We start from the raw sequence: 26,541 nt of genomic DNA on the forward strand, positions 1-26,541 counted from the left end.
TGTAGAGAGTAAAGAAATAAAAACCCCAATTTTATTTAATATATATTTTTCTGATTTTAAAGATATTTAATACACAAGATGGGTAAGATCCCTTAAACATAACTAGGTGTTTAACTGTCATGAACCTAGAATACATTCGCCTTATGAATTTTGATTCAACTTTAAATGTTATCTTCAATGGGCTCTCTTTTATTATCATTTCAGTTCTTCTTCCACTTGCATCTTCAAAATGTAGTGTATTTAAGAACCCTGAAGTCACATTTTTGTTGAAGAGAGGATGGACATGCTTTTGCTTCAAAATTGGCAAAACATTTTCACTTTCTGATTTCCAAACACCAAATAGAATAGTAAATCCAATTGATATTTCACTCTTATATCACCTATTTACTTTCAGTTATCTTTGAATATACACCTTCCTATCATGTAAATTATGAACAAACATAACATATGTTGTCGCAAAGTATTGTGTGAAATCCTTTCTTTTGGATAACTGACTGAATAAGAGTATTTCCTTGTTTTACTTAGAAATATATTGTTTGCTCCCTGGCAGGGTACCTCAGCTGGTTAGAGCATTGCCCAGATACACCAAGACTGAAGTGTATTCAATTCCTGGTCAGGGAACATACAAGAATCAATGAATCCATAAATAAGTAGAGCAACAAATCAATGTTTTTCTCTCTTCCTCTCTAAAATCAATCAATAAAAAATATTTATAGAAAGAAATATATTTTCACTCACTGAGTTTTGAGTTTGAGAATTTTTTTTGCCTAAGATTTTTTACTTATGAGTATAGAGTGATGGTCTATTTAATAACCATGAAACATCTGCTAATTTGGGCATGATGAGTGAAAAATTAAAAAGCAAACAAACAGAAAAACAAAGCTAAATGCCTAGGTGTACCCAAATAAAAACTAAAAAAAAAACCCCACATAAATTATGTCTCTAGATTTCTTCTACACCTTCTTTTAAGATGATGCAGTATTTGAGGCAATGCAGTAAAACTGAAGGATGATATAAGTGATTCATTTCACTGGTACATTATCCTTCTAAATGATTTCATCACTATTGTTTTCTCACTGTAGTCTTTTTTTTTTTTTTTAGTATAGTTCCTGATGTTACACCAAAGGTTAATATTGTTTGTATTTTTCTTTTTGTCCTCACTCCACCCTGCCACCTCCATTAATCTTGGTCTACTTTAATTCATACAAGGAACAACAGGCTTTTACTCTTGCTGACATTCTCCATAATTTGCCATTTATTTCCGACATTTTCTGAGGGAGGGTACTTTTGGTTTTTAAATTTATTGACTGTTTTGGTCAGAACACACAGTCTTTATATTTATCAAATCTTTTAAATTTGCAGAGACTCTTTGTGGCTTAGAGCATTTATAAAAACTTATTATATACTGTGTATATCTGAAAAAAACCCCATATATATTATATATAATCTTAGTTGTATATACCAGTTCTCTATATCCTTACAAATTCTACATAGCTCATTTTAGATATATCTTTTCTAAACCAGCAAATACCCTGTAATAGATTCCATTTCTCTAATAGTCAGATGTGTTTTAAAAGGCAAATTTTAGGTTTTTTAGATTATTGAAATATTTTATGTATTACTGAAATATAAAAAATGAATACTGCTTTCATTTTTACTTTTTCCTCCTCTGACTTCTCCTGTATTTATAGTTTACTGTATTTCCATTTCCTCTCTGCTGGTTTGAAATCTTTAAAAATTTTGGTCATATATTCTTTAAAATAATTTTGAACAGATGTATCTTTTTATAAATTTTTGTTTTTTTAAACACTGAAATAAAAGCTTTTCAGTTGTTTTTCAAACACTTCTATTATGTTTCAAAAGTGGCAAAGTAAGTCATTTCTGTAGTAGTGATAGTTTAAGCTAAATCCACTACATTATTAACTGAATCTAATATTATAGCAATTTGATATTGACCATCTCTCCTTAAAATGGTAGGAAATTTTACACTATTTTATTCCCATTTCGATTTTACTTCCCCATGTAATTTTATCTCATTGTTATAGTGATGGTTAAAAGTTTTTTATTGATACCTTGGTCATACAACTATTTCTCAGAATGTATGAAAAGTGTATTTGTTGAAAGATAAAAATATTTTTGGCAATTAAAAAATCCATTTCCTATATAAACCTCCAAATGTTAAAGACTGTTGTCTGAATTATCATTACTATTCAAATGATAAGTACAACATAAATTTATCAATTTTATTAAGTCATTAAAAGTACAAAATTGTTTTATTGGAAAATACAGCACCAATGAATGGATTGTGTTGTATTTTACTACAGTCAAGAGTAAATACTGGTAATTACTAGAATGAAATGTCAGTTTTGCTATTTTTAAAGTAAATGCTGAGAACTCATGCAATATAAATTAAAAGAGATAAAATTGTTACAGTGATGCCACTTAATTCTTGGATGCCTTTTATGGTATATGTCAAAAATCATAAACTGATCATTAAGTTATTTCATGACCATTAATTGACAATTCATTTAAGCTTTCTTCCTACTGTAAGCAAAGAGTTAAAAACCATCCTCACCGGAGACCTTGTTGTTCAGGCCCTTTTCCTTCTCAGCTCCTTGGAGCATTAACCAAAAGGCTTTTCCAAGACTTATCTATAACTTATTTAGAATCACCTTGGAAAGGAAAGGATTGATTGATTATGGAAATTAAGACAAAACTGAGTACAACCCCATAAAATTGGAAGATGCACAATTTGTTTAGGATGATTATATAGAGATTAGAAATTTTCTGTTTGAAAAGCATTTGTTTTTAATTAGAAGATCTGAGAAGAATTAATCCTAAAAGTAAAGCTATTTTTCTAAAGTTAAATGCACTATGTCCTAAAACTATATTTTATGGACATTTATACCTATATGTAAACATATGTTCTGCTTTTAAGAGTGTTGTTTATGCTATTTCCTCCAACTAAAATATGCATTTGAACATTTCTGAAATTGGGATGTATCTTATAATCCATGGCATATCATAGTTTAGTTGGCAGTGTTTTTACTAAATGGTAGGTAATGGTGAATCACATAATAATGTCTTAGATTAGAAGAAAAATTATATTAGAATGTAAAAACTAAGACCAAAATGATACTCTGTTATTAGTAAGTTCAGAGCTTATTATGCAAAGTATCCTAATGGCTATTATGTTTTATGACTGCTATTGATGGCTACTGTTTCACTTATAATAATACATAGTTGGAATGATAAAAACGGAGAAATGGCTCAGAGACAATAAGCAGGAGACCTGGGCCAGGTAAAAAATTAATATGAATACACAGAATCTAATAATGAACCTGGCAAAGGTTAATAATGTTTTACCTAAGAATCTGAAACATGCTCTAGAAAATATAAAACCATGAACTTACCTCTGAAATGTGATCTTTCAACTTGAAGATGTAATGTTAATGTCAGAAATAAATATGAAACTCTTAACTTTCTCCTTGAAATCATGCAAATTATGTTACTCAGACAGGTTTTAGACATATTCATCAGGTTCTTGACTATTATTGATAATGGTGAAGACAGTTTGCTTACAGCAGAGCCAACAAAATCCATCCTCTTTACACTAATCTCAAATTTTCTAATTTTAAGATAGATGAGGCTGGCAAACCTTCTGACTTGTCTAAAGATAAAGGTGCCTTTCCCTTATGATCTCTTTTCTTTATACTATTCACCTCCAAGAAAAATGTTTTGAATAGTCAGGCGACAAAAAAGGCAAGTCATTAAACAAAAACTGTCATTACTCTATCTCCCTTACTTGACGTCTAAATTCTGAAAACCTCCAAATGGGCCAATAAAACCCATTTCTAAGACTACACTTGACCTCTAACGAAAATACATGAACTTCCACCACACTACCTTGTGGAAAGGAAGGAAAGGTCTGCGCAGATTCAAAGGGAAGGGACGTAATTCCACATCTTGATGGGGTAGTGGCAAGTTTCTGGAAGAGTATGTGGGACCTGGAATATTGTTGGGGTAATTTTTGAAAAATGTAACTGCCATAGATTTCTTTTGTAAGGCAGGGTAGCGTGATCACACAATGGCAGAAAAGAAATGGAGAACTGGCATAAGCCACTGATTTTGGAGATGGTCTTTAGGCATATATGGCTCTGGATGCCGTAAAATTATTGATGCCTGCATATACCTTGGGAAATTGAATATTGTTGTTTGAAGACATAGCTATAGATTATTTTTCCATTCTTTAATTATATAAATACTTAAGATGCAAACTTAACTATAAATTTCTCTAACATAATTATTTAGCATTTTTATAGAGGTAAAAATGTATACTCTGGAACACTAAAAAAATCATTTTTCATTTAAAAGAATATTCCATTTCATTCACTCAGCTAAATAAAAATAGGCTTATAATAGAAACAAACCAAAATATCAGTCGAAAGAACTTCGATAACCAAAAACACAACTACCTAGAGCAATACAGAAATGCACCTTTTCTGAAAACAAAAATGTTTCTCTTAAAAAAATTAGAGAAAGTCAGACTTCTGGAAGTAGATGTTGGTAACTTGACAGGAAAAAAAGTTTACATTTAGTTGTTTAACATTACATTTATAAAATAGCAAAATAAAATGCATAAAAACTATTAACTAGAACAGTTAAAATTTGAAAATCTTCCAAATATTAATACTTTAATACAATATCCTTCCTGACTTCCTTTTTTATCTTTGCCAATAACCCAGTGATCTCTGAGATGCTTTAATAATTATTCCCAGAAGTCATTTCCTACAGAAAGTATTTTTTACCTACAAAGTTCCATAAAAGGGTTACAAAAGTATTCTATTTGCTCTAATTTTCATTATACATCATGATCTAAAATCTGTAAAGACAAGATATTAGGGAATAACGACATTTCCTTTAATACACTAAGGGAAAAGTATTTACTTTTTTATATATAGGAGATAAAGGCAGAGCAATATAGTAGATATAATCAAATGTCTACATTAATTCACCAAATATTTATTAAGTACCTACTACTTTCCAGGTATTGTTCTAAGAGCTAAGGATATAGGGGTGAATGAGAAATAGCTACAATTTATTGAGTGCTTACTATGTGCCAGGCTCTGGCCTTTGAGTTTCACACATGTAAACCCATTTAATTCTCAAACACAACACCTCTATGACATGGGTACTATTAATTTCTTCATTTTACATATGAGAAAACTGAGGCATAGAAAAGTTAAATAACTCATCCAACTAGTAACTTGGCAGTAGTAGTCTTGGTTATCATGAGTATTTATCTAAAAATCCTTCCATCCTCATTTTCTTTGTCTCTGTGACAATGTAACAAATACAATTGGGTGTAGCTCAACTAGGTGGTGAGACCATTTCATTTTTAGACATTTATTTCTGGAAATGTTTAAACAAAATTTTAACTAGCTTTAATTTCATGTATTGTGACCTCAAAATATTAAAAAGCCTGGATATGATGAGAGTTGATTTTGTTAAAATAGTTGTGAAAACCCTGGATGGTGTGGCTCAGTTGGATGGAGAATCCACCTGTGGACTGGAAGATTATGGGTTTAATTTCCATCAGGGCACATGCCTTCATTGGGAGTTCAGGCTGTGGTTGGGGTATGTACAAGAGGCAACTGATCGATATTTCTCTCTTCCTTCCCTTCTCTCTCTTAAAAGAAAAAAAAAGGTTCAGGGAAAAAAATCTCTTCATATTTTTCTCTCCATTACTGTAGGTAAATAAACACATCATTCCTTCCTGTGGAAAACCACTTCTCTAATCCAGGTGGGCCTAGAGTCTCATCGTAGGGGTGGGTCCATTGTTCAAACTAATTAGGCCTCAACTCACTACCTTGGTCAGTTATTGGATCAGGACTACACAAAAACAATCTAAGTAAGCATGGCCAATCTGTGTGCTCTGGGATTGACAGAGTTGGAAAATATCCTCTTCACAATGGAAGTGATATGAAACTGCTGCTAGCCATCTTCTTTGGCCTCAAGAGAAAATGACTCCACAATACTGAAAAATACAGAGAAATTCAGACAAAATAGCTTTGAACTAGTTATGCAAGAAACAGGTAGGTCTTTGTCTTTCCCAGTAAAGTTAGTATAAAAAAACTTTTTTATTTAAGCTTAAGTGAGTTTCTGTAACTTCCAATCAAATTTCAATGCATTTTCACAAAAGCATCACATAAAATAGGCACATAAAACAATGGTTATAAGGAACAGAAATCTTTTTTATTCTCTTCCTTTACTCCTCCTTCCCTATTATAAACAAATACAGAACTGTCTACAGTTCAAAAGATGGTTTATCTATTTTATTTTCAAAAGCTGTAGTAAGCAAATATTTAATGATGAATTCTGATTATAAAGCATTATTTTAATAATTCTACTCCTTTAGCATATGACAAAACCACAATATAACTAGACAAAATGTTTTATTTTAAAACATTAAAAGCCAAATGTCCATTTATATAACCAAGAATGTTAAGTATTTGGAAACTGTAAATCTTCTAAAATGTGGTAGGCACTTTTGGAGAGCTAAATATTGCATATTATCCTATCATATGTCTTCCCTAATACCGATATATAATATGATGAAAAATACCAAGACGACCCATGTCAGGGTTCAACTTAAGTACACAAGTGAAAATTTTGTCCAAGGTATTCCTGACACATGAAGTTTCCAGTTGAATTTCAGAAACGTTAACAAAAGTATCTTCCTTTTTTGCCTGTGAATGTTTGAGTACTGCTGTACTGTTGGCTTATATCCACTACAGATACTGGTTCTAGGCCAGCCCAAGGATCTTCAAGCATTGAAGGCTTGAAATAACTTTCCAACTCATTAGACATTCTTTTTTCTCTACCACGCCCTGATCCAAAAGGTGTAGATGTCCTTGGAGAACCCTTTAGAAAAAAAATCAGTTAAAAAAAACATTTAGTAGAGATCACTGGTACTTTTTCTTTAAAAGCTAGTCAGGATTACATTGCGAGCTAAAAGTTGTGCCATGAAGCCAAGTATGTTCAAATGCAAAGTCCATGATTTCTTTAGTTCAGTGTTTTTGTTTTTGAAAAGTATTTAAACAATTTGATATGCTCTTTTATTAATTCTATGCCCACTGCCACTTCAAATACTTCAGGTTTTCAAACTTTGCAGAACTATTGATTGACGATGAAATAAGAAATAATTTTATTTCTTTTTTTCCCTTCGAAATCTCCATACTTTTTTTCTGGAAAAAAGTTAAAACTTTTTAATCCTATAGCTTCAGAATTCCACTTAAATTAACAAAACTTCCCGTCTCGTTAGCTCCCGACTCAAAGGGATGGGGTTGGTTTAGCATAAGAAAAGTTGAAAATGCACCGAGTATATGCAAGTTGTAAACCACAAAAATCCTACACACCCGGAAATACTCATCTTCTGTATTTACTCTCCCTGAGAGGAATAGGGAGCTTCCCCTATTAACTGATTCTTCCTTGAGAAAACTTGGAGCAAAAGCCAGTGTACTTCAAAAGCAAAGATGGGAAGAGGTTAAAAAAAATAAAAGAGTGGGGAGAGGTGGAAAAGGTTAAAAAAAAAAAAAAAAAAAGTGCCAGCAGCCTATAACTCTCTAAACTAGATGAGCTCCACACTGGGAATTCATTCGTTTTTTTCCCCCTCGGGTACCCGGGCTCAGAATAAATTCGCTGAGACGAACTGGCAAGGGCTCTGACAAAGGAGAGAGAACTAGGAAAATCATCTGTAAATTAGTGGCAGCGTAGTGCTAAAAGCAAGAGGACTCTAGAAAGTAAAACTCTGCCACTTTCTCAGGTAGTCTAAAAACAGTTATTTAACTTCTCTGAGCCTCAGTTTACTCATCTGCAAAGCGGGGCGAACAATTGAGTCTCATCTCATAGAGGATTAAAAAAAAAATAACCCACATAAAGGGATTTTTAGTACCGTGCCTGCCATAAAGTAAGAGCTCGGTAAACGCTGGCTATTATTACCTGGGGGTGGGTGTGCTGCTGCCCTGGGGAGTAGCCGAATTGCTGCTGGGACCCCGCGGGGGACCTGGAGTAGGAGCCAGGGTAACCGCCAGGGGACGGAGACCCGAACCGGCCCCCGGGGAAGCTGCCGCCGTGTCGTGGAGAATGGCTGCTCCCGTAGGGCCTACAGAGGGGCCCGTACGACGGCGTGTGATGAGGACTCCCGTACCCGTCCCGAGGGGAGGGCGGCCGTGGTCCGCCTCCGCCCGAGGTGCCCCGGAAGCTGCTCCCGCTACCCCAACCTCCTGCACCCGGCCCGGGGTAAGGAGGAGTCGGGGGTCGAAAATTCTGTCGGTGCATATCCGAAAATGAAGACGAAAACCTGAGAGCTGCGTCCCGGAACTGTCCCGACCAACCCTTCACAGAGAATTAGTGATCCTTTATCAAAACAGTCCTCCGGCTGTCAACGCCATACAACATATTGGTTCCGCCTCACAAACGTTCCGCTACGGGCAGGAGAATAAGTGGGTTATTGAATTCTGTAAAAATTGTGCTCATTTCAGTGAAAGAGGATAAAGAAAAGGCCGAACACCCCTCCTGGCTACGGGCTTTGCAATCTCGGGTTTTCAGTCGGGACAAACCTACCAGACGGACAACTCCACGGAGACAGACGAGAAACCATAACGCCCCGCCCCTCGCGACAGTGCCGGAGGCCCGGAGGTGGGGTCTGAAGTGTTCGAGGGCGCCTGCGTTCTTCTAACGCTGGGACCTAGAGTGTCAGAGGGGCTCACGATGCTGGCGACGCTGGCGAGGGTCAAGGCTCTGTGGAGAACAGGCTTTATCTGCGGCCCGGGCGGCGGGAGGGAGCTGTGGACCGGCCGCCCCAAGTCAGGTACCCTCCTAGACTCGGTCTGGGCGGCGAAGGGGATCCCAAACACAGCCTCCTACCTCAGGCGGCCCCCTGAGTAGAGCGCCCGAGCTTTCCTGAGGTGCCTGCTGACCCCGCAGCTCGCCCTTTGGTCTGTCCGCTTCAGCGCGCCCCTGGCTGCCGCTCTCCGGCTGCGGTAGAGTCAGAGTCGCCCAGCCCGGCTTCTGGGTCCTGGGCTGGTAGCTCGCTGCTGCAGGTCCGCTCCCGGCGCAGTCTTACTGGGAGGACGTCTCATCTCTCTTGCTTACCCTACCCTCTCGTCCCCCAAGTTTAAATAACTTCAAAAATGTACACCCGGAGTTTAGAAGGGGGTTTTCAGATTGTATCTTTAACTTGGAGAGGTTGTGCAAACAAATGCTGGACTTTATTCCCTTCTTTGGATTAGCAGGCTAGGAAGCAGGGATACTGATTTTCAAAGAGCAAAATTTGGCCACAGCTCTTCAGATCTTGTTTCACAGTCAAATATGAAGAAAAGTGTGATAATTGAGGAATGACATCTAATGTATAATAAAACACGCCTTTGTACCAGCTATCCCAGAATTTGTAGTAAATTGATATTTACTAGTTTTGTAGATCTTTCTTCCTTCAGAAATTGGGGTTATAATCATTAATCCTGAAGTCAGCTTGTAGGAAACAGAATCTTAAAGAACTTTAAACTCACTCAATCTTAGCCTCATAGGTAGCCTGTGCTTTTCATCCTATACACATTCTTGTAGCTGCTCCTTCTCACTCTGTTTTTGTGACATGCTTAGCCAAAAAGTGTGATGCCTTTTCAGCTTTCATCTTTGCTGAATAGAGACCCACCGTTTTTGCTTTTGTTTTGTTCTTGTTTATTCTGAGAAAATTTGGTTCACCAAATTTCTCCTTTAGAAGCAAGCTGTAGAATCAATCAAAGCAGAATAGTCTCATCAAGGTTGGTGATGCCTGAAGACCCCAGATTATCCACTTTATCAAATACTTATATTCTGAAAAAAAAAATTCTGGACACTGCCTTTGGTGCATAGATTACTGCCTGGTAAGTGAGCGCTCAAATATTTATTGAATGGTCATATCATATTGATCAGTGATTCTCACCTGTTGTCCCACTTATATCATCAACCCATCTACATTTTCTGTGGGAAGGGAACAGAAAAATGGGAGGGCTGGGGGCCAAGTTTATTACAATTTTTAACTGGCAAATAATTTTGCAGAATTCAGTAAAATACTGTAAGTTGTCATTTTACTTGGCTTACAGTTCTAGAATACTTTCCCCCATAATGATACTGTGCTATCTTCTTCACACATGAACTTGTATTAGCAAAGGGGGAGGGAAAAAATACAGTGGAAAAATTTTGAAAGGTAGGTTAAGAATTGACATTGTGTCTTTCACTACACTTGCAGGTGTATAGGAGGATTGAGGGAGAGTTAATTTTTGATAATTATCTTGTTGAATGAACTAAAAAGAGTCTGGAGGCTTTGGCTAGAAATAAATGGTAAAGATTTATTCAAGGGTCTTCAGGTTTGCAAATTGGGAGCATGACTAGGCAATACCCAGTGTTCTGAAGAAGAAAGGAAAGCTCAGAGTTCTGTCAATGTAAGAAGCATCAAAACCTGTTAAGAATTTTTATAAGTTTATTTGAACTAAACTGAGGACAGTGCCAGAAGCAAAGTTTCAACAGAGTGAGCAAATGCTCCCATGAGTAGCAGTTTTGCAGTTTATTTTCTATATCAAAATCAAAAGAGGAGACATAAGGGCCGATACATGAAATTCACTTGTGGTAGATTTAGGGAGGCAGAAGAAAGCAAAGTGATTGGATAAAGAGTAAAACTGAGAAACAAATACTTCTTTTACACTGTTGGGTATAGGATAGTTAACAATTAACATTTACAACACATAGAGGTGGTATTTGGGCAACAAGATAGCAATATGGGTCTAGTGCTCTCATGCCCTGAGGGGTCTGGGAAAAAAAAAGGAGTTACTCTGACATTCAAGGGTATGTTATTTGAGATGCAAAAAAGAAAACATTACTTAAGGTAGAGTATGTGATTACCCTTCAAGACTTGCTTTCAGTTAGGAATTTTTATTCCTAACTGGTTCAGACCATGCTGTGAGGTTAGTTTTGGTCTCTGAGTTTGTTCCAGGCATATCCTGAGCTTGTCAGGTTTAGTATGTGACCCCCTTTTCGTCCACAGTTCTTATAGTAAAAAGTACATTCTTGGGAAGAATCAGTCCTGCATTCTTAGCTTCTGTCTTGGCCAAAGATGGCAGTCCTTTACAGTGATTTTCAACTGGTGTGCCAAGGGACACTGCGGTGATGCAAGAATTAAAACATGCAATGCCTGACTATTTAGTCAGGGGCACTGTCCTCTTTCCCCTTCAATTGTCAAATTAAAAAATGACAACAGTTGTCTGTTGGGAATGAATCAAAATTATACCTATTTTTTTGTGAGACTGGCAAAAAATATATTTTTTGTGGTTTGCCGCAGAGTTTTAGTAGTTAGTTTATGTGTGCTGTGAGGTGAGAAAGATTGAAAATGGCTGCTCTAGATGACCTACAATCTGAATAATATATGTCATATGGTCTGTATATATGAACACTCTTTCCTTGGTCTGTCAGGGGATAATCAGATGATTACTGACTAGAATAGTTTCCTCCTACCTCAACCTACCTGATTTTAGTAATTTAGCAGCTTAACTAAATATAGTGATTACATTTTATTTCTTCACTCTATTCCTCAACTGCAGAGTCTACTTGGATCACTTCTGAGAATAGGCCACTTGTCTTTTACAGATGAGGGATTGGCCAAGAAAAGTTAAGTGATTTGCTTAAGCTCATATTGCAAGCAGAGGTGGGACCAGAACTTGGGTTTCTTGAATTCTAAGCAATTGTTTTTGTTACTCTTTTTTTATCCTAAGTAAAGAATATGAATTGACAGTATGTCCTTTGAAAAATGGAATAGATAAATAATCATGCAAAATTTTGAAAGTGATATTGGGTAGCATGTTACTTTAGATTTAGAGATTTGTAGGTTTATCCTTAATATTGAATTTTTATAAATGTAGCTATATCCAAGTGTTAGCCTGGGATTGCAGGTTCTAAGATCCTTATATATTTACATGCTGGGGCAAAAGTAGGTTTACAGTTGTGTGTGTGGAAAATAAGAATAGAAAATAATAACACAATAATTCTGTGTTTCGTGCACTTACAACTGTAAACCTACTTTTGCCACATCCTGTATTTATATTTGTGGATGACAAAGGGGCCACATACTAAACCTGACAAGTTCAGGTGAGGCCTGTGAGCCTCACAAACTCAGAGACAAAGTAACCACATAAGATGGCCTGAACATAAAAATCCTAATTAAAAATGAGTCATGGAAGGTAACCACATCCTAGTCCCTCACCTTCCTTGACAAAGGTAAATCTGTCAATTGTTTATTTTGCATCTAAAATAACAGACCCTCAGAACCCCTCAGGGCATGAGAGCACAAGACCCACAACCTGCTATTGTCATCTTGTTGCCCGGATACCATCTCTACGTCTTGTAAATGCTCACTGTTAACTGTCCCTTACTGACAGGTGTGAAAGAAGTATTTTTACCTCAGCTTTACTCTTCATCCAGTCGCTTTGCTTTCTCCTGCCTTCCTAATCTACCATCAATGGATTTCATGTTACCACCCTTACATCTCCTTCTTTGATTGTGCTTTACAAAATAAACTGCAAAACTACCACTCTTTAGAGCATTTTCTCAGTCTGCTAAGATTTTGCTCCCTGGCATTGTCATCAGTTTGGGTCAAATAAATTCATAAATGTTCAGCAGGTTTGGATATTTGTGCTGACATATTGAATTTATGTATACAGGTGGGTTCAGGAAAAGAGATGAGGGGAAGGGAGAAAGTTTTATGTTGGATTACCTGGTGGAAGAAAAGTGAATTGGAATGATGGATATGAGGACATTAACAGAGAATATCAAGAAACTTTCTGAGTACCTGTGAGCTGTATGGAACTCCGGGAATAATTGGTTAACTTTGCGGTGGTGTGGTTTACACTGTTAAAGGATAAAGTTCAACCTAGTAAATATGAAGATCTAATTGGCTTTATTAAGGTATTCATAAATTGGGCTTCATTCCATCTAGCAACTATAAGGGTACTCTGAGGGGGTAGTACAAAATACAAGTTTTGGTTTTTTTTTTTTGTTTGTTTGTTTTTTTAAATAGGCAGAAGGGTGTGGCGGGAGAGTTAGTAGCAAAAGAAAAGAAAGGATTATTTTTAGGCCAGGTCATTTTCTTTTGGGGAAATGGAATGAATGGCAGGAGTTTTGTCATGCAGATTACCTCACTAGTATAGATCCAGAAATTCCAGACTGGTTTAAAATTCCCCTCCTGGGAAATGCTGAAACTGCAGTTAGGTGATGTGACTTAGCAAAAGTAACTCCATTTTGGCTTGTTGTTTCTTTTTTTAATGACACTAATGTAGGTAAGAGTACCAAGGCAAGGCAATTATAAATGTAAATGAAACTTTGTTTCTGTAAAACTGAGGATCTTAGGTTATCTACAATTTTTGGTCTTTCTTTTTTCATTGGATTTAAAATATATATATATATATGTATATATATTTGTATATATATACACACACATATATTTGTATAGGCTTCAAAAAACCATCTTGGAGGCTTAAAATATAAGTCCAGATGGACTATGTTTGAGGCAGGAGTTGGGGTCCCACAGCCCTACTCTCCCTGTACCTCCACTTTAACTGTCCCTCTGAAAAGAAGCTTCTGGGGCACCTCTGTGGAGTTTCCAGGGTTCATCAGAAAGGGTTTGAAAGGCAATATTTTAGGAGATGTCAGGTCATAATGAGTACGGAAAATATAAATACTTTGGTTAATTTTACTGTGTATTATCAAGTAGTGAATATTTTTATGTTTCTGCATGGTCAGGGCTTTATAAACTAAGAAAACTGGAACCTAGGTAAAAGAACAAGCCTTGGAAATTAAAAAATGACTGAATAGATTGTTAGGGAATTCCCAGGAAGCTTATGTTTATATTTCAAAGGAGTATGAAACCCAGAGCCTTGGAGACATTTCTCCAGATTGAGATTGTAAAACCAATCAAGTTTATCTCCCCCCTGGAGAAATTTACTTTCATTCCAAAGGGCAGGAACCGAGACACCTTCCCCTTTCTTCCCAAGAAGAATTTGCTTACCCTGAGGGTATTAATGTAGCTATTTTATACAGACTCCCAGATTTATAATTTTGGGGACATTTTCTTGTGGCTCAGCCCCTGTATGTGAAGGCCTAACAACTGGCTCGCATTAGCTATGGGGAAAGGTGTTGCATTTCTTGATATAAATAATACTAACTTATCTCTGCTCTAGAAAGCTTGTTGTCTACTTTTAGCTATTGTGAATAAATATAGATATTAACGTATTTTCAATGTAAAACATTCCTAGGACAAGAGAATGTATTAATAATTTCTATATAGAGAAATATTTTCAGATTGTCTCAGTTTTTCTTATAGAGGTTCTATTGTTAGCTACATCTTCTGGAGGTGATTAGCTTACTCATTGATAGGGTTAAGCCTTCACTGAGCACATTAGACCACTTAAGTATCACTTAAGTGATGTTCTCATTGATAAAGCAAGTATTAGAAACAATTTATTTTCAAGAGTACCAAAGAGCCAAACTCTGATGATCTTTTCAGTTCTAAGCATGTATATATTGTTTATAGTCATTAAGCACCAGCAAAATGTTTTATGTATATTTATTTCTTTGTAGACTAATCATCTATATCCAGATAAAAAACAGGACAAAAACAGTTGGAATACATTAATTCATACTTGTAAAAGTTTCCATTGAAAATAAATAAAATTGCCCTGGATGGTGTGGCTCAGTGAATTGAGTGCTTGCCTGCAAATCAAAAGGTCACCCGTTCGATTCCCATTCAGGGCACATGCCTAGGTTTCCAGCCAGGTCCCCAGCAGGGGCTGGGCAAGAGGCAACCATACTTTAATGTTTCTCTCCCTCTCTCCCTTCCTTCCTTTCTCTCTAAAAAATAAATAAATAAAATTTCTTTAAAAAAAAAGAAAATAATATTGCTGACAGACTACTTCTATATGAAGAAAAGTAAGAGTATGAATGTTGTTTTTCATACACAAATTTTTGTTTTAAAATGAGTAAGTGAAATTTATAAAGTCTGTAAACTGGAACTGCTTTTCTACCCTTTCACATAATCTATAGTAGCAGTCTGTATCCTAAATGAGTTTTCAAAAACAATCCTTTGCATATATTAGGTTGATATTTAAAAGTTTTTAGTACTTAAGTAAATTTTACATGAACTAAGGTGAGAGTAAGATCTGCAATGTGTGAGAAATGTTTTCATTTTGTCTCATGGGAGAAAGCTTATTGTGAAAGAAAGTTTAATCAGTTAGCCTGATTAATTTTAGGAAGAATATATATAGAAGTTGAATGCCTGGAAATTGGTTTCTTTAAAATGATTCAGTATGTTTTAGAAAAGTCTTCACATATCTCAGTGTGAGGACTGCCAATAAAGGGACAATAAAACAGTCTACCCCCAAAATAGACTCCCATTTGTTGGCTTTAAGGCTGTGAAATTGCTCACAGGCTACCTACTATTTCTCTTCCAGGGCTTGGCATCTTTATTTGTCACAACAGGATAGGTTGTGCTATGGTGCAGATTAGCCCACAATCTGAAAGGCTTTATACAAACAATAAACACACTGTTCTTGCATGTATAGCTTCACAGTTTGAAACTTGTATCCTCTAAAGTCACAAGCAGCAGGAGAATAGAGGCCTGGAGGTTTTCATGGGATATTTTTAAGAGTTAGGCTTGGAATTGGCTTATATTACTTGTCTCTATGTTTCACTGGCCAGAATCCAGGCATTTGGCCTAACCTAATAGCAAAGGAAGTTGGAACTGTAGAAGAGCAGAGATTTGGGATTAGCACTGAGTTGTACTTTGGTTGTGGCATGCTTTACCCATGATTCAAAAGTCTTTTTCTGTTCCCTTTGCACCCTTCTTTCTATAAATTTCTCAAGCTTTCATTAACATAGTAGCATCTAACAGTTCCAAAACCTGTTTGTTTGCAAATTCCACAGTAACCAAGTTCTTTCAAAGGAAGGTTAGTCTTAAGAAACTGGGTGTCAACAGAAGACAAATTATAAATTATTATAAATTATGTTCTTGGCCCTAGTTAGTGTAGCTCAGTGGATTGAGCGCGGTCTGCGAACCAAAGTGTTGCAGGTTCGATTCCCAGTCAGGGTACATGCCTGGGTTGCAGGCCACGGCCCCTAGCAATCGCACATTGATGTTTCTCTCTCTCTCTTTCTCCCTCCCTTCCCTCTCTAAAAAGAAATAAATAAAATCTTTTTAAAAAAAGGTTTTAAAAAAATAAATTATGTTCTTGTTCTCTGGCTGTCTTTAAATGGTTTAATTGCTTTATAATGTATGCATCACTTCCCCACTACCTTTTTACAGCTCAAAAATTTTAATTTCCCTGGAACGTCTTTCACCGGATACTAATTTTCCAAGTACCCTAAATTTCTAAAATTACCTGCCAAACTTTACAATTACAAACAGAACTTCTTTCAAGATTTTTAATGTGTGCTAGAAAGAAAGCATTCTGCTAACTATTCTGAATGAAGCCTCAGTTGATGAAGAGAGCATGCTTTTGTTATTTATTGCACAGGGGTGGTCTGCCAGCCAGTAGTGTGTGGGTTCTTGACTTCGTGTAGGAAAGGTTTCACACATGAGTCCAGATGACTATAAGGATCCATTTATTAAAGCTGGGGACAGTAAGACAAAGAAGGGCTTAGCATACAAGCAACAGGAGAGTACAGGCTGGGCTGCCTTAGCTCACTGGGAAGTCAGAGAAAAGGGGGCTTTGGGGACACGTTCAGATTAGCCTGGGACAAAGCTAGCTGTTCTTTACCTTAGAGTTTAGGAAGAGTGTGCTTGTGAAGAAAGCAGAGGGGAAGAAAAAAAATTGAAAGAGAATGGCACTGGTTGTCTCTTTTTTGCAGGCATGAATCTTAGGGGAGGTCTTAGGGGAGGGTTTCAGCAGAATATTCATCAGTTTTCCAGGTGTGCCCTTTCAGGGTTGTAGTCTTTACTGATTGGTAAGTGCCAAGGCAGGGGGGCATTAGTCACTGTAGTTGGTCCTGGTGTTGCCTAACTGATTCTGCTGCTTTTGTGGGTCTGGAGCTGAAACTCAACTGAGTCCTAGATGTTATCTCTAGGGAGGTGACCTGTATTTGGCTGTAAATTGCTTAGCCAGTTTGTTCAGCTATCTGTCTCAGTTTTCCTGTTCCAGTTGCCAAGGAATTTTTCTACCTTCTTACTATCCTGTCTCATTCACCCCTCAGAGACTTCTATCCCTAAAATCTTTTAGGGGTGATGAGGGAGGAGGGTATCTCTTCAGTAACTGCTTCCTGTTGACAGCCCTTATAGTCACCTGGACTTGTGTTGTGAAATCTTTCCTACATGAAATCAAGAAACCACACACTACCAGCTGACCCTAGGCAGGCCTGCTCAGAACTAGGCCCCTGTATGGTAGGTAGCACCTTGAAGAAACATCCATCTCCTTTCTCACTTCTAGGTTCTGGTAGTCAGGTTCTTTGTAAAACATCAAATTAAAAAATCCTTTTGGTGTATATCACATTTGCTATTGATATTTTAACAGTTTGTTTTATGACTAGCCTTTAAAAATTTTTTTAAAAACATTATAGTAGTTGACTAGTATGGTGGGGAGGGATGCCATGATTGCTTTCATACAGGTGAACCACTTGTGTGGGCATCTGTCAGTTGTCTCTACCATGGTGCTTCTGAAGTTTATTTGTGTCCTGGAAGCCTTAAGGCCAAGCTTCATTTTAATTATACTTGTTTGCATGGTTGCTCAGCTGTATCATAATAGCTTTCTATCGTAGAGGCCAAATAAGATAGAGTGATACACAAGTTGCTCAGTATATATCAACAAATTATAATTGATGATGCCCTTTCCAACTGTTTTTCACCTGACAATTACCCCTCACTTCCGTCCAGCCTATTCTGGTCTTTCAAAAACAGGAAAAACAGCTGTTGATGTCCTTTTATAAGTATAGAGTATTGAGAATCATTTTTTTTGTCCTTCAAATAATCATATATTTTTCTTATTTTCTATCTGGATTAAGTTACCTACTTTAATACCTACTTTTAAGTTACCTGCTTTAAAATGACTGTATAATACATATACATTGATGATGATGATAGCAATTGTCAGCTTTTAATGAGCATTTATTATATGCCAGGAAGTATACTAAGCACTTTAAATACATTTCATTTAATCCTTGCATGTCCTGTGATACAAATGTTTCAAATGAGGAAACTGAAGCTCTAAGTAGGTAAGTTACTTTGCCCAAAGTCACTTGGTTAGTAAATAGTGGAGCAGGGAATTAAATCCAGTCTCTTAAGTGTTTAACTCATTCATTACTTTTGACTTAACTGTGTTTTAGAAGTGCTTTCTGGATCTCTTCTTAGATAATAAAAGTAAAACCTGATGTTAAATGAATTTTGTTTAAAATTACTTTCATTAAACAAAATTTTCCTAACTTACTATGGTTTGTAAGATGGCATTAGTGAAATTTAGACTTTTCTTCATAGGTTTGTAATGAAGTAAAATTTAGAAGGAGCTTGTGATCAAGATGGCAGAGTAGGTAAATGGGGTACTTGCATCCTCCCATGACCACATCAAAATAACAACTGAAGTACAGAAAAACTGTCGTTGGAAACCACATAAAATCTAGGTGAATAGAAGTTTTATAACTAAGGACATTCAGAAGAGAAGCCAGGTGACTAGTAGGAGGAGCAGAGATGTGGAACAGGCTGCTCTCATACCCATATGTGGCAGTTAAAAATCTGGAGGGATACCTTAGCTGCAGAGGTCTCCCCTGAAGAGTGAGGAGTCCCAGTCCCACCCCAGGCTCCCCAACCCAGGGTTCCAGCGCCAGGAAGAGAAGTCCCATAACTTCTGGCTATGAAGACCAGCATCGATTGTGTTTGGGTGAGACAGAGGGCTTCTGGAGTCCCAGGCTTTCTTTTTCAAGGGCCCACGCATGGACTTACTGGGACTCACTATCTAGTGAGTATTGTCCTAGTACTGGGACCTTCAATACTAGGGCAGCAGCTTGAAAAGCACCAGGACCATATAGGAAGAATTGAATTGTGTTGCTTCAGGACAAGGGCCAGAGGGGCAGCTTTCTCCTAGACAGTAGTGCAGACAGAGGCCATTGATTCTTTACTGAGCCCTCCCCCTGCAGGTTGCCATATTTGAGTTTCCAACAAAATGACTAACACCCTTTGCCCTGTTCTGGCAATTCACTGAGTCCTTGCCTTGCCCCAAATTTGGGCCTACCCAAGCCATTTTCAGTGGTGTTTCCATGTAAATGGCCTGTCTTGGCAAATGCTGTAGAATTGCCTAATATTTCTTAAAAGTCCACAAACCCCAAATACCTTTGGTGTGTTGTATACCTCTTGTCAAGTAGCTCCAAGCCTGGCACTAGGAGCAGCTGGCCTTGGTTTGCAGCTTGGCTTTCCCCGGGCACCTTCAAGTCCAACAAGTGACAACCACCTGCAGGTGCTTTGTGGCTCATTCTGGGTGTTTGTGAATAGGACACAGGCAGTGGCTGGCCTTTGTCTCCAGCGGGGCTATAGAACCAGTATACCCAGTGGAGCATGACCTAACCACCTCTACAAATTACACACTCAAGGGGTGGACTCTGTCGGCACTAGAGCCATGCTGAAGCAAGTCCTGTTTTACTTGCTTCAATATACTTGATGATTATGATACATCGTCTGTGTACTGCACTGTGTGCTCATCACCCAGAATTTAGTCTGTTTCCATCACCATATATTTGGCCCCCATTTAGTCAGCTTCAATCTACCCCTGCTCCTTTCCCCTCTGCTAACCACCATATCTGTCTCATTGATTTTTGTTTGTTCATCTTGTCCTTTTCCATCTGACTTACTTCTCTTATTATCATTATGTTAGTATCTTTACTGTCATTCTGAGGAGTCCTTTCATCCCTCTCCTCCTTTGGAATTTCTGTTTTTTTGGATTCCATGTCATTTTATTTCTTTTTCATCTTTTTGGTTGAACATATTCCTCAGAAAGCCACTCAATCCACTAAGCCATACCAGCCAGGGCCCCAGTAAGATTATTTTAAAGGCAGGCTCAAGAAGAAAGGGATTTGGATGCTTGTCAATAGTGAAGGAGATTTGGAATAGTTGTTTTGGGAAGAGATGGGTTGAATAATAGGTTATGAGTAGTTATGAATTTGACATTGGGCAGCTGATTTTGTAGGGGACAAAACTCAGTAGCCTCTGTTTATCGTTTGATGTTTATGTTGTAGTGTGTTGAGTTAAATGACCAGGATGGTAAGGGTACTAAATGGTAGGTAATGGAAAACAATTAAACATGGGGAAAAGTTTTGAATAGATGTTTCATTAAAAGGTTTAAAAATGCCCAGTCGGCATATGAGAAAGTGCTTAACATCATTTGTCAGAGAAATACAAATCAAAACTACAGTGGGTGTTACTAGCCAGTTTCCAAGTTGGCTACAAGTCCTACTTCCAGATGCTCACATTGTTGTATATACCCTCCTCATACTGTATCAGAGTTGGTATATGTGATGAATGGCATATGGCAGAAGTGATAGTAGGTCACTCCTGAGATTAGGTTATAAAAAGCCTGTGGTGTCCACCTTGGACACCAAGAAACCATGGTTATAATATGGCTCTAATGGGACTACATATTTTTTAACAATGCCCCATTGTGGCAATCTATTAATACATTGGGGCAAAATCCTAGGACTGACCTTTTGTCTTTTATTCCCCTTTCTTCGTTTTTCTCTCCTTCCTTTCCTTCCAGAAGCATTTATTGAGCTCTTACTTCATGTGAGGCACTAATTCTTGACGTTGTAAATGCAGAATAAAAGTATCTCTTCTCAGGAGTTTATAATGTGATTGAAACTAACTGGTTAGTTATAATTCATATAAGTGTTACTAATAGAGACATACTCAGGATGCTTTCCTAAGCAGGAATAATTTCCAAGGAAGGCTAAATTATCAAAGATGGAAGTACTTGTCTAGATGAGGAAGGGCAGAAAATTATTCCAGGCAGAGAAAAGAGCATGTGAAAAGGCCCAGAAGTACAAAGGATTTGAAAGAAGTATGGCTGGTAATACAGTCCTTTATTTTTTCTTTTTTAACTTTTTGTTTCTTATTTTTGCAGATTGAAATTGGAAAGGTGGACAGGAGGGAAAAGAATGAAAATATGAATAATAAATAGTCTCATTTGCTTCTTTAGGACTGTACACTCTGTGAGGGAAAAGTCCGTGAATGAAGAATAGAATGACATAATGAACTTTTCATTTTGGAAAATTACTCAGGAAACAGTGTTTAGAATGGATTGGTGGGGACAGAGGATAAGCAGGGCTAGGTTAAGATACTTTTGTGGGCAGTTGGGACAGAGAATGATGAATTAGAACCAGGGAACTGAAGAGGAATAGAGAAGGAGATTTAATAGAAAATTGATGGCTGATTGAATATGGGGAGTGAAGAAGAGGACATGTCTAGGAAGATCTCTAAACTGTGTCTTGGAGTGGTGGTTGATGGCATTAACCAAGAGGGAAGAGAGGACTAAGAAACAGATAAGGTAGAAAAGATTAGACTGATTTGCATTTTGAGAGGTAATTTTGGGACAGTGTTGTGAAGAAAGCCAAGATTGGAGACTGGCAGATGAATTTAGGAGGTTGTTGGGTAATTCAGGGGAGAGTAGATGGTGATCTGAACTATGGTGGTGGCAGTAGAGATGGGAAAAAGAGAAGGTAGTTGAGATATTTTTTGGAAACGAATAGTAATTTGTTCTTAACTAAATTTGAGGGATGAGAGAAGAAGAATTCAAGGATTTTGGTTTGGATTTTGACTTGTGTAACTGAGTGGGTGGGAAATGACATTGAATTAAAGAACACAAGGACAAATGTTAGGAGAAGATAGAAATAATATTGACAGTAGCTGATATTTACTGAGCACCATGGCTAAATGCGCATGAGGCATTGTTTCATTTAATTTTTAAGTAACCCTGTAAAACCGGTACCAGTATTATCCCTATTTTACAAATGGGAAAATTAAAATAGAGTTAGGTCACAAGTTAGTAGATAGTAACAGTTTGAACCTAGGGACAATAATTTTAATCATTGCATTAGTGGCACATCTTAATTTTCCCCAGTAGATCATGGACTTGTAGAAGAAAGAATATGATGCCTCTCATCATGAATTAATCATAGATTGATTAGCACAGAGTAGGGGCAGTTTTTTTTTTTTTAAGATTTTATTTATTTTTAGAGGGGAAGGAAGGGAGAAAGAGATGGAGAAAAACATTGATATGTGAAAGATACATAGATCAGTTGCCTCCAACATGCCCCCATCTGGGACCCAGGCATGTGCTCTGACTGGGAATTGAACTGGCAACCTTTTGGTTCACAGGCAGGCACTCAATCCATGGAGCCACACCAGCCAGGGTGAAACAAGTGTTTTTAATGGAAGCTTTCACTCAGGTCCTTGTCTACATGTATTCTATTCCTTTTGCCCCAGCACCAACTCAGTTGTGGAACTCAGCCTCTTTTCTTTGATTTTTGAGAACAACTCACATAGGGCACTTGGGTTTGTGCCAGGCTTTACTGAACCAGCTTGGTGACTTTGGACAGATTCCAATGTACAACTTAAAATCAGTTGTTAACTACTCCTGTTTTTTAAATTGTTCTTTAGCTATCTCACTTATTGACATTTTTTCTCTGGTAATTTTCCTCCTGCCATTCTTGTGCACTTTCCTGTCCTCTAATGTTAGTTTCTATTTTAGCTTCTAAGCTTACCTGTATACTCAAATCCCCATTGTTCTTTTTGGCAGAGCATTTTTGCTGTCTCTTTAACTGTTTCTTTCTACTGTATTCAAGCCCTGTACAGATGAGAGAAAAATTAGCTGCATGACCTTGAGGATTCTGGCCTCTTAATGATCTCAGTTTGGGCTGCTATAACAGAATACCACATACTTATAAACAACAGAAATTTGTTTCTCACAGTTCTGGAGGTTGGAAGTCTGACATTAGAGTGCCAGCACAGTTAGATTACGGTGTGGTCCTCTTCTAGGTTGAGGACTGCCAACTTCTTGCACTGTCTTTGCATGGTGGAGAGGTGACACGTGCTCACTGGCCGGCAGTGAGCGCAGAACGCTGCGGATGGCTCGTCAAAACATGAGAAAGACATACACAGAGACAAGTAGTTTCTGTGAGGAAGTAAAAACTGAATGGCCACTCTCTCTGGTGGGGAGAGGGCCTTGTCTCCATTCCCAAGCAGATTTTTATCGAGAATACAGACTTAGTTTGTGGATTCACAGTCTGGCTGAAAAGATCAAAAGAAGTAGGTGACTTACAAAGGTGCAGACAGAATCCCTGCTGTGATTCTGGGCAGAGATTGGGGTTTTATCTAACAGAGCTCAAAGGGTAGTTTTGGTTTCCTGTCTGTGCCTTCAAATTCTAATCTAATAACATCCTCCAGCAAACAGATCTCACAGTGGAAACAGCGGGCCCCGGGGTAATCAGGCCTGGGACATAGAATATGCAAGACACTGTCTGGGCTGCACCGCTCCTTCTACCCTTCTATTTCCTGCAGGCCTGAGTTAACAGAGAAGACAAAGGCAGCCAGGAGACTTAGATTTTTCACAAGGACTCAGGCTTTGACAAAGCCAAGGGGGTTGCTATCATCCCTCCTTATCCACAGCCCTGAGTCTCTTCCCTTAGGGCATTCTCACAGGATCACATCTGTCTTAGATTCATTCTCTTTCTTAGAGAATTGTTACCCGTCATTGACTGCTGATCATGCAAAAGGGAAGTCAGGCATTAGAACAGGCACGTTCATACCAGGGAAATAAGTTTTGTCTCCTTAGTGGCTCCTGGTCCGGAGGTCTTTCACTCAGCCTAAGTCACAGGGGGTTACAGCTTTCTGAGACCAGGCAGGGCAGTCCCCAACAGAGAGGGGATAAGGAAGTTTGTTGGAGTCCCTTCCATTCCTGACTGTTCTACCCTCATGATCTAATTACCTTCCAAAGGCCCCATCTCCTGATTCCCTAACATTGGGGGTTAGAATTTTAACATAGGAATTTTGGAGGGACACAAACATTCAATTTATTGCAATGAACATACTAATTTTCAAGTATGGCTTTTTTCTTCCTTCCTTTACTCTCACAGAGTGATCTTTACTAATTCTTAGTGATTGCTTACTGTGTGCCAGCCACTGTTCTGGGCATGGGGATTTAAGACAGATGAGTCCTGCCTCATTGAGGTTACACTCTAGTGGGAAAGACAGTGATAAAATAAATAAATTATAACTTTCAAGAAACTAAAGCAGATATAGAGATTGAAAAGGGTGCTATTTTATATTCGGCAACATCTCTTTGAGAGTGTGCTATTTGAGCAGAAATTTTAATGATCAAGACCTGCATATGTGTGGAGGAAGTGTTCAGGTCTAGGGATAACTTTGCTCAGTTATTTGACCAGGGGCTACCCTAAGGATAGTGTGCTCTTTCAGATGAAGCAGATGGACCTTGGTGCAGCTAACACTGGAAATTGTAAGCTAACCATGCTTTTTCTAGATGGTAGAAAGCTGTTTCTTGGAAGGGTAATTTGAGTGGTACATCTCTGATTCTACCACAGGCCCTAAAACAGAAATGTGTACAGTGTGTTCAAGGAACTGCAAGAAAGCTAATGTAGCTGGAGAAGAGTGAGAGATAGAGTGATGAGGAATGAAGTTGGAGAGGTAGCCAAGGGCCAGAACAAGTAGGATCTATAGGCTGTAGTAAGATACTGAATTTCATTCTAAGTTTGGTAGAAAGCCATTACAGCAATTTGAGCAGGGGAATTACATTATGTATTTTACATTTTAAAAAGGATCCCTCTGGCTGACAAGATAGGCTCTCTTTGCCACATAAGTCATTATATCCATTTATTTAATACTAACCACTTCAAAACTTAGTGATTTAAAACAACAATGGCTTATTTGTTCTCCAAGTTCTCTGGTTATTCTGCTGGACTAACTGGAACTCATTGACATGGCTGGAGGTGGGTGTTCTAAGATGACTTCACCCACATGTTTGGAGCCTCAGCTGGTACAGCTGCAATGACTGGGGTGGCTGAGGCTCTATTCTTTCATCCTGTGATTCTTTATATGAAGGGGGAAGCATTCCAAAAAGTCAAGCCCAACTGTGCAAGCACTTACCCACCTCTGCTGGTATCAAGTTTGCTAATGTTCCATTGGCTAAAGCAAGACAAATGTCCAAACCCAGAGTCAACATGGAAGAGGAATACACAAGGGTGTAGGTATCTGGAAGTGTGATTTGTGGAGGCCATTGCTGTAACAGTCTACCACATTAAACATTGTTTTAGCTGTTTTCCTTTTTTCTGATCCTTTGCTCATTAATTTGTCTTCTGAATATAATTTGTTTTCCCACATTAGTGTGCTTCCATGAAAATAATGCACCAGTGACATGGCCTTCACACATTTCCTGTTGTTGTCACAGCAATTTATTTTTGTAAAATAATAAATTGGCTTATTTCAAGGAGAGAATGCTCACTGTATGGACTTCCAGTCTTCTCTACTAGAGCAGTGAGGTTTGGGTTACCCCCTAGGTAAGAGTCATTGTACCCCTTATGATCCATCCCAAGCCTGTGATGGTATAAATGTAAATGTGTGACTTCTGTAACCCTCATTCCTATCCCATTCTTAGCTAGATGGAACTACATTGAGGTTTTTGAAGAATGTATTGAACTGAGGAACTGTCATTCATTACAAAATGCAATGAAATGCAAAATGGTCTTCATTTTGGAAGATAGAGTTGAAAACTAAACATATTTTTACCATATGATCCAGCAATCTTAGTTCTTGATAATTACCCAAATGAGTTGAAAACTTATGTCTACACAAATACCTGCACATGAATGTTTATATCACTTTTCTTCATGATTGCCAAACCATAGAAGCAACCAAGGTGTCCTTCAGTAAGTGACATAAATAAACTGGGGTATATCCAGGTAATGGAATATTCAGAACTAAAATGATCTGCCAGCCATGAAGAAAACTTAAATGCATATTACCAAGTGAAAGAAGCAAATCTAAAATGGCTACCTACTGTAGGCTTCTGACTATATGATATTCTGAAAAAGGTAAACTATAGATACAGTGAAAAGGTTGGTTTCCAGGTGTTAGAGTAGAGAAACTGATAAAATAGGCAGAACACAGGATTTTTAGGGCAGTGAAATTTTTGTATAGTGTTATAATGATAAAGGTATGTTGTTATGTATTTGTTCATACCCACAAAATACACAATGCCAAGAGTGAACCCTAGTATAAACTATGGATTTTGAGTGATAGTGATGTGTCAGTGTAGGTTCATCAGTTGTACAAATGTACCATTATGGTGTAGGGTGTTGAAATGGGGAATGTTGTACATATGTGGGGGGAAGGGGACATGTGGGAATTCTCTATACTTTCTGCTTAATTTTACTGTGAATCTAAAACTAAAAAATAAAGTCTGTCTTTAGAGGAATTTT

The 26,541-nt window shown here is 37.7% G+C and overlaps 2 protein-coding genes and 1 long non-coding RNA gene across 3 annotated transcripts in view; 2 read left to right on the forward strand and 1 right to left on the reverse strand.

The window, feature by feature from the left end:
- Positions 1-5,783: 5,783 nt before the first annotated feature.
- LOC114507628 (M-phase specific PLK1 interacting protein) lies at positions 5,784-8,589 on the reverse strand. The gene is made up of 2 exons (XM_028525542.2): positions 8,002-8,589; positions 5,784-6,924 (listed from the first exon to the last, which is right to left on the reverse strand). The coding sequence occupies exons 1-2, from the start codon at positions 8,338-8,340 to the stop codon at positions 6,724-6,726; spliced, it is 540 nt and encodes a 179-aa protein (XP_028381343.1). The 5' UTR covers positions 8,341-8,589; the 3' UTR covers positions 5,784-6,723.
- A 79-nt stretch (positions 8,590-8,668) lies between these two features.
- Positions 8,669-26,541, forward strand: part of SUGCT (succinyl-CoA:glutarate-CoA transferase) — a 996,774-nt gene continuing 978,901 nt past the window's right edge. The window contains 1 exon segment of the mRNA XM_028526030.2: positions 8,669-8,872. Within this exon segment, the coding sequence (XP_028381831.2) occupies positions 8,773-8,872 (100 nt within the window). The 5' untranslated portion in view covers positions 8,669-8,772.
- LOC118497131 lies at positions 22,404-25,175 on the forward strand. Its single transcript, XR_004899676.1, has 2 exons — positions 22,404-23,131; positions 23,972-25,175. It is a non-coding gene; the product is annotated as an uncharacterized LOC118497131 (long non-coding RNA).

Source organism: Phyllostomus discolor, chromosome 10 (genome assembly GCF_004126475.2).
Source record: "Phyllostomus discolor isolate MPI-MPIP mPhyDis1 chromosome 10, mPhyDis1.pri.v3, whole genome shotgun sequence".
Lineage (NCBI taxonomy): Eukaryota > Metazoa > Chordata > Mammalia > Chiroptera > Phyllostomidae > Phyllostomus > Phyllostomus discolor.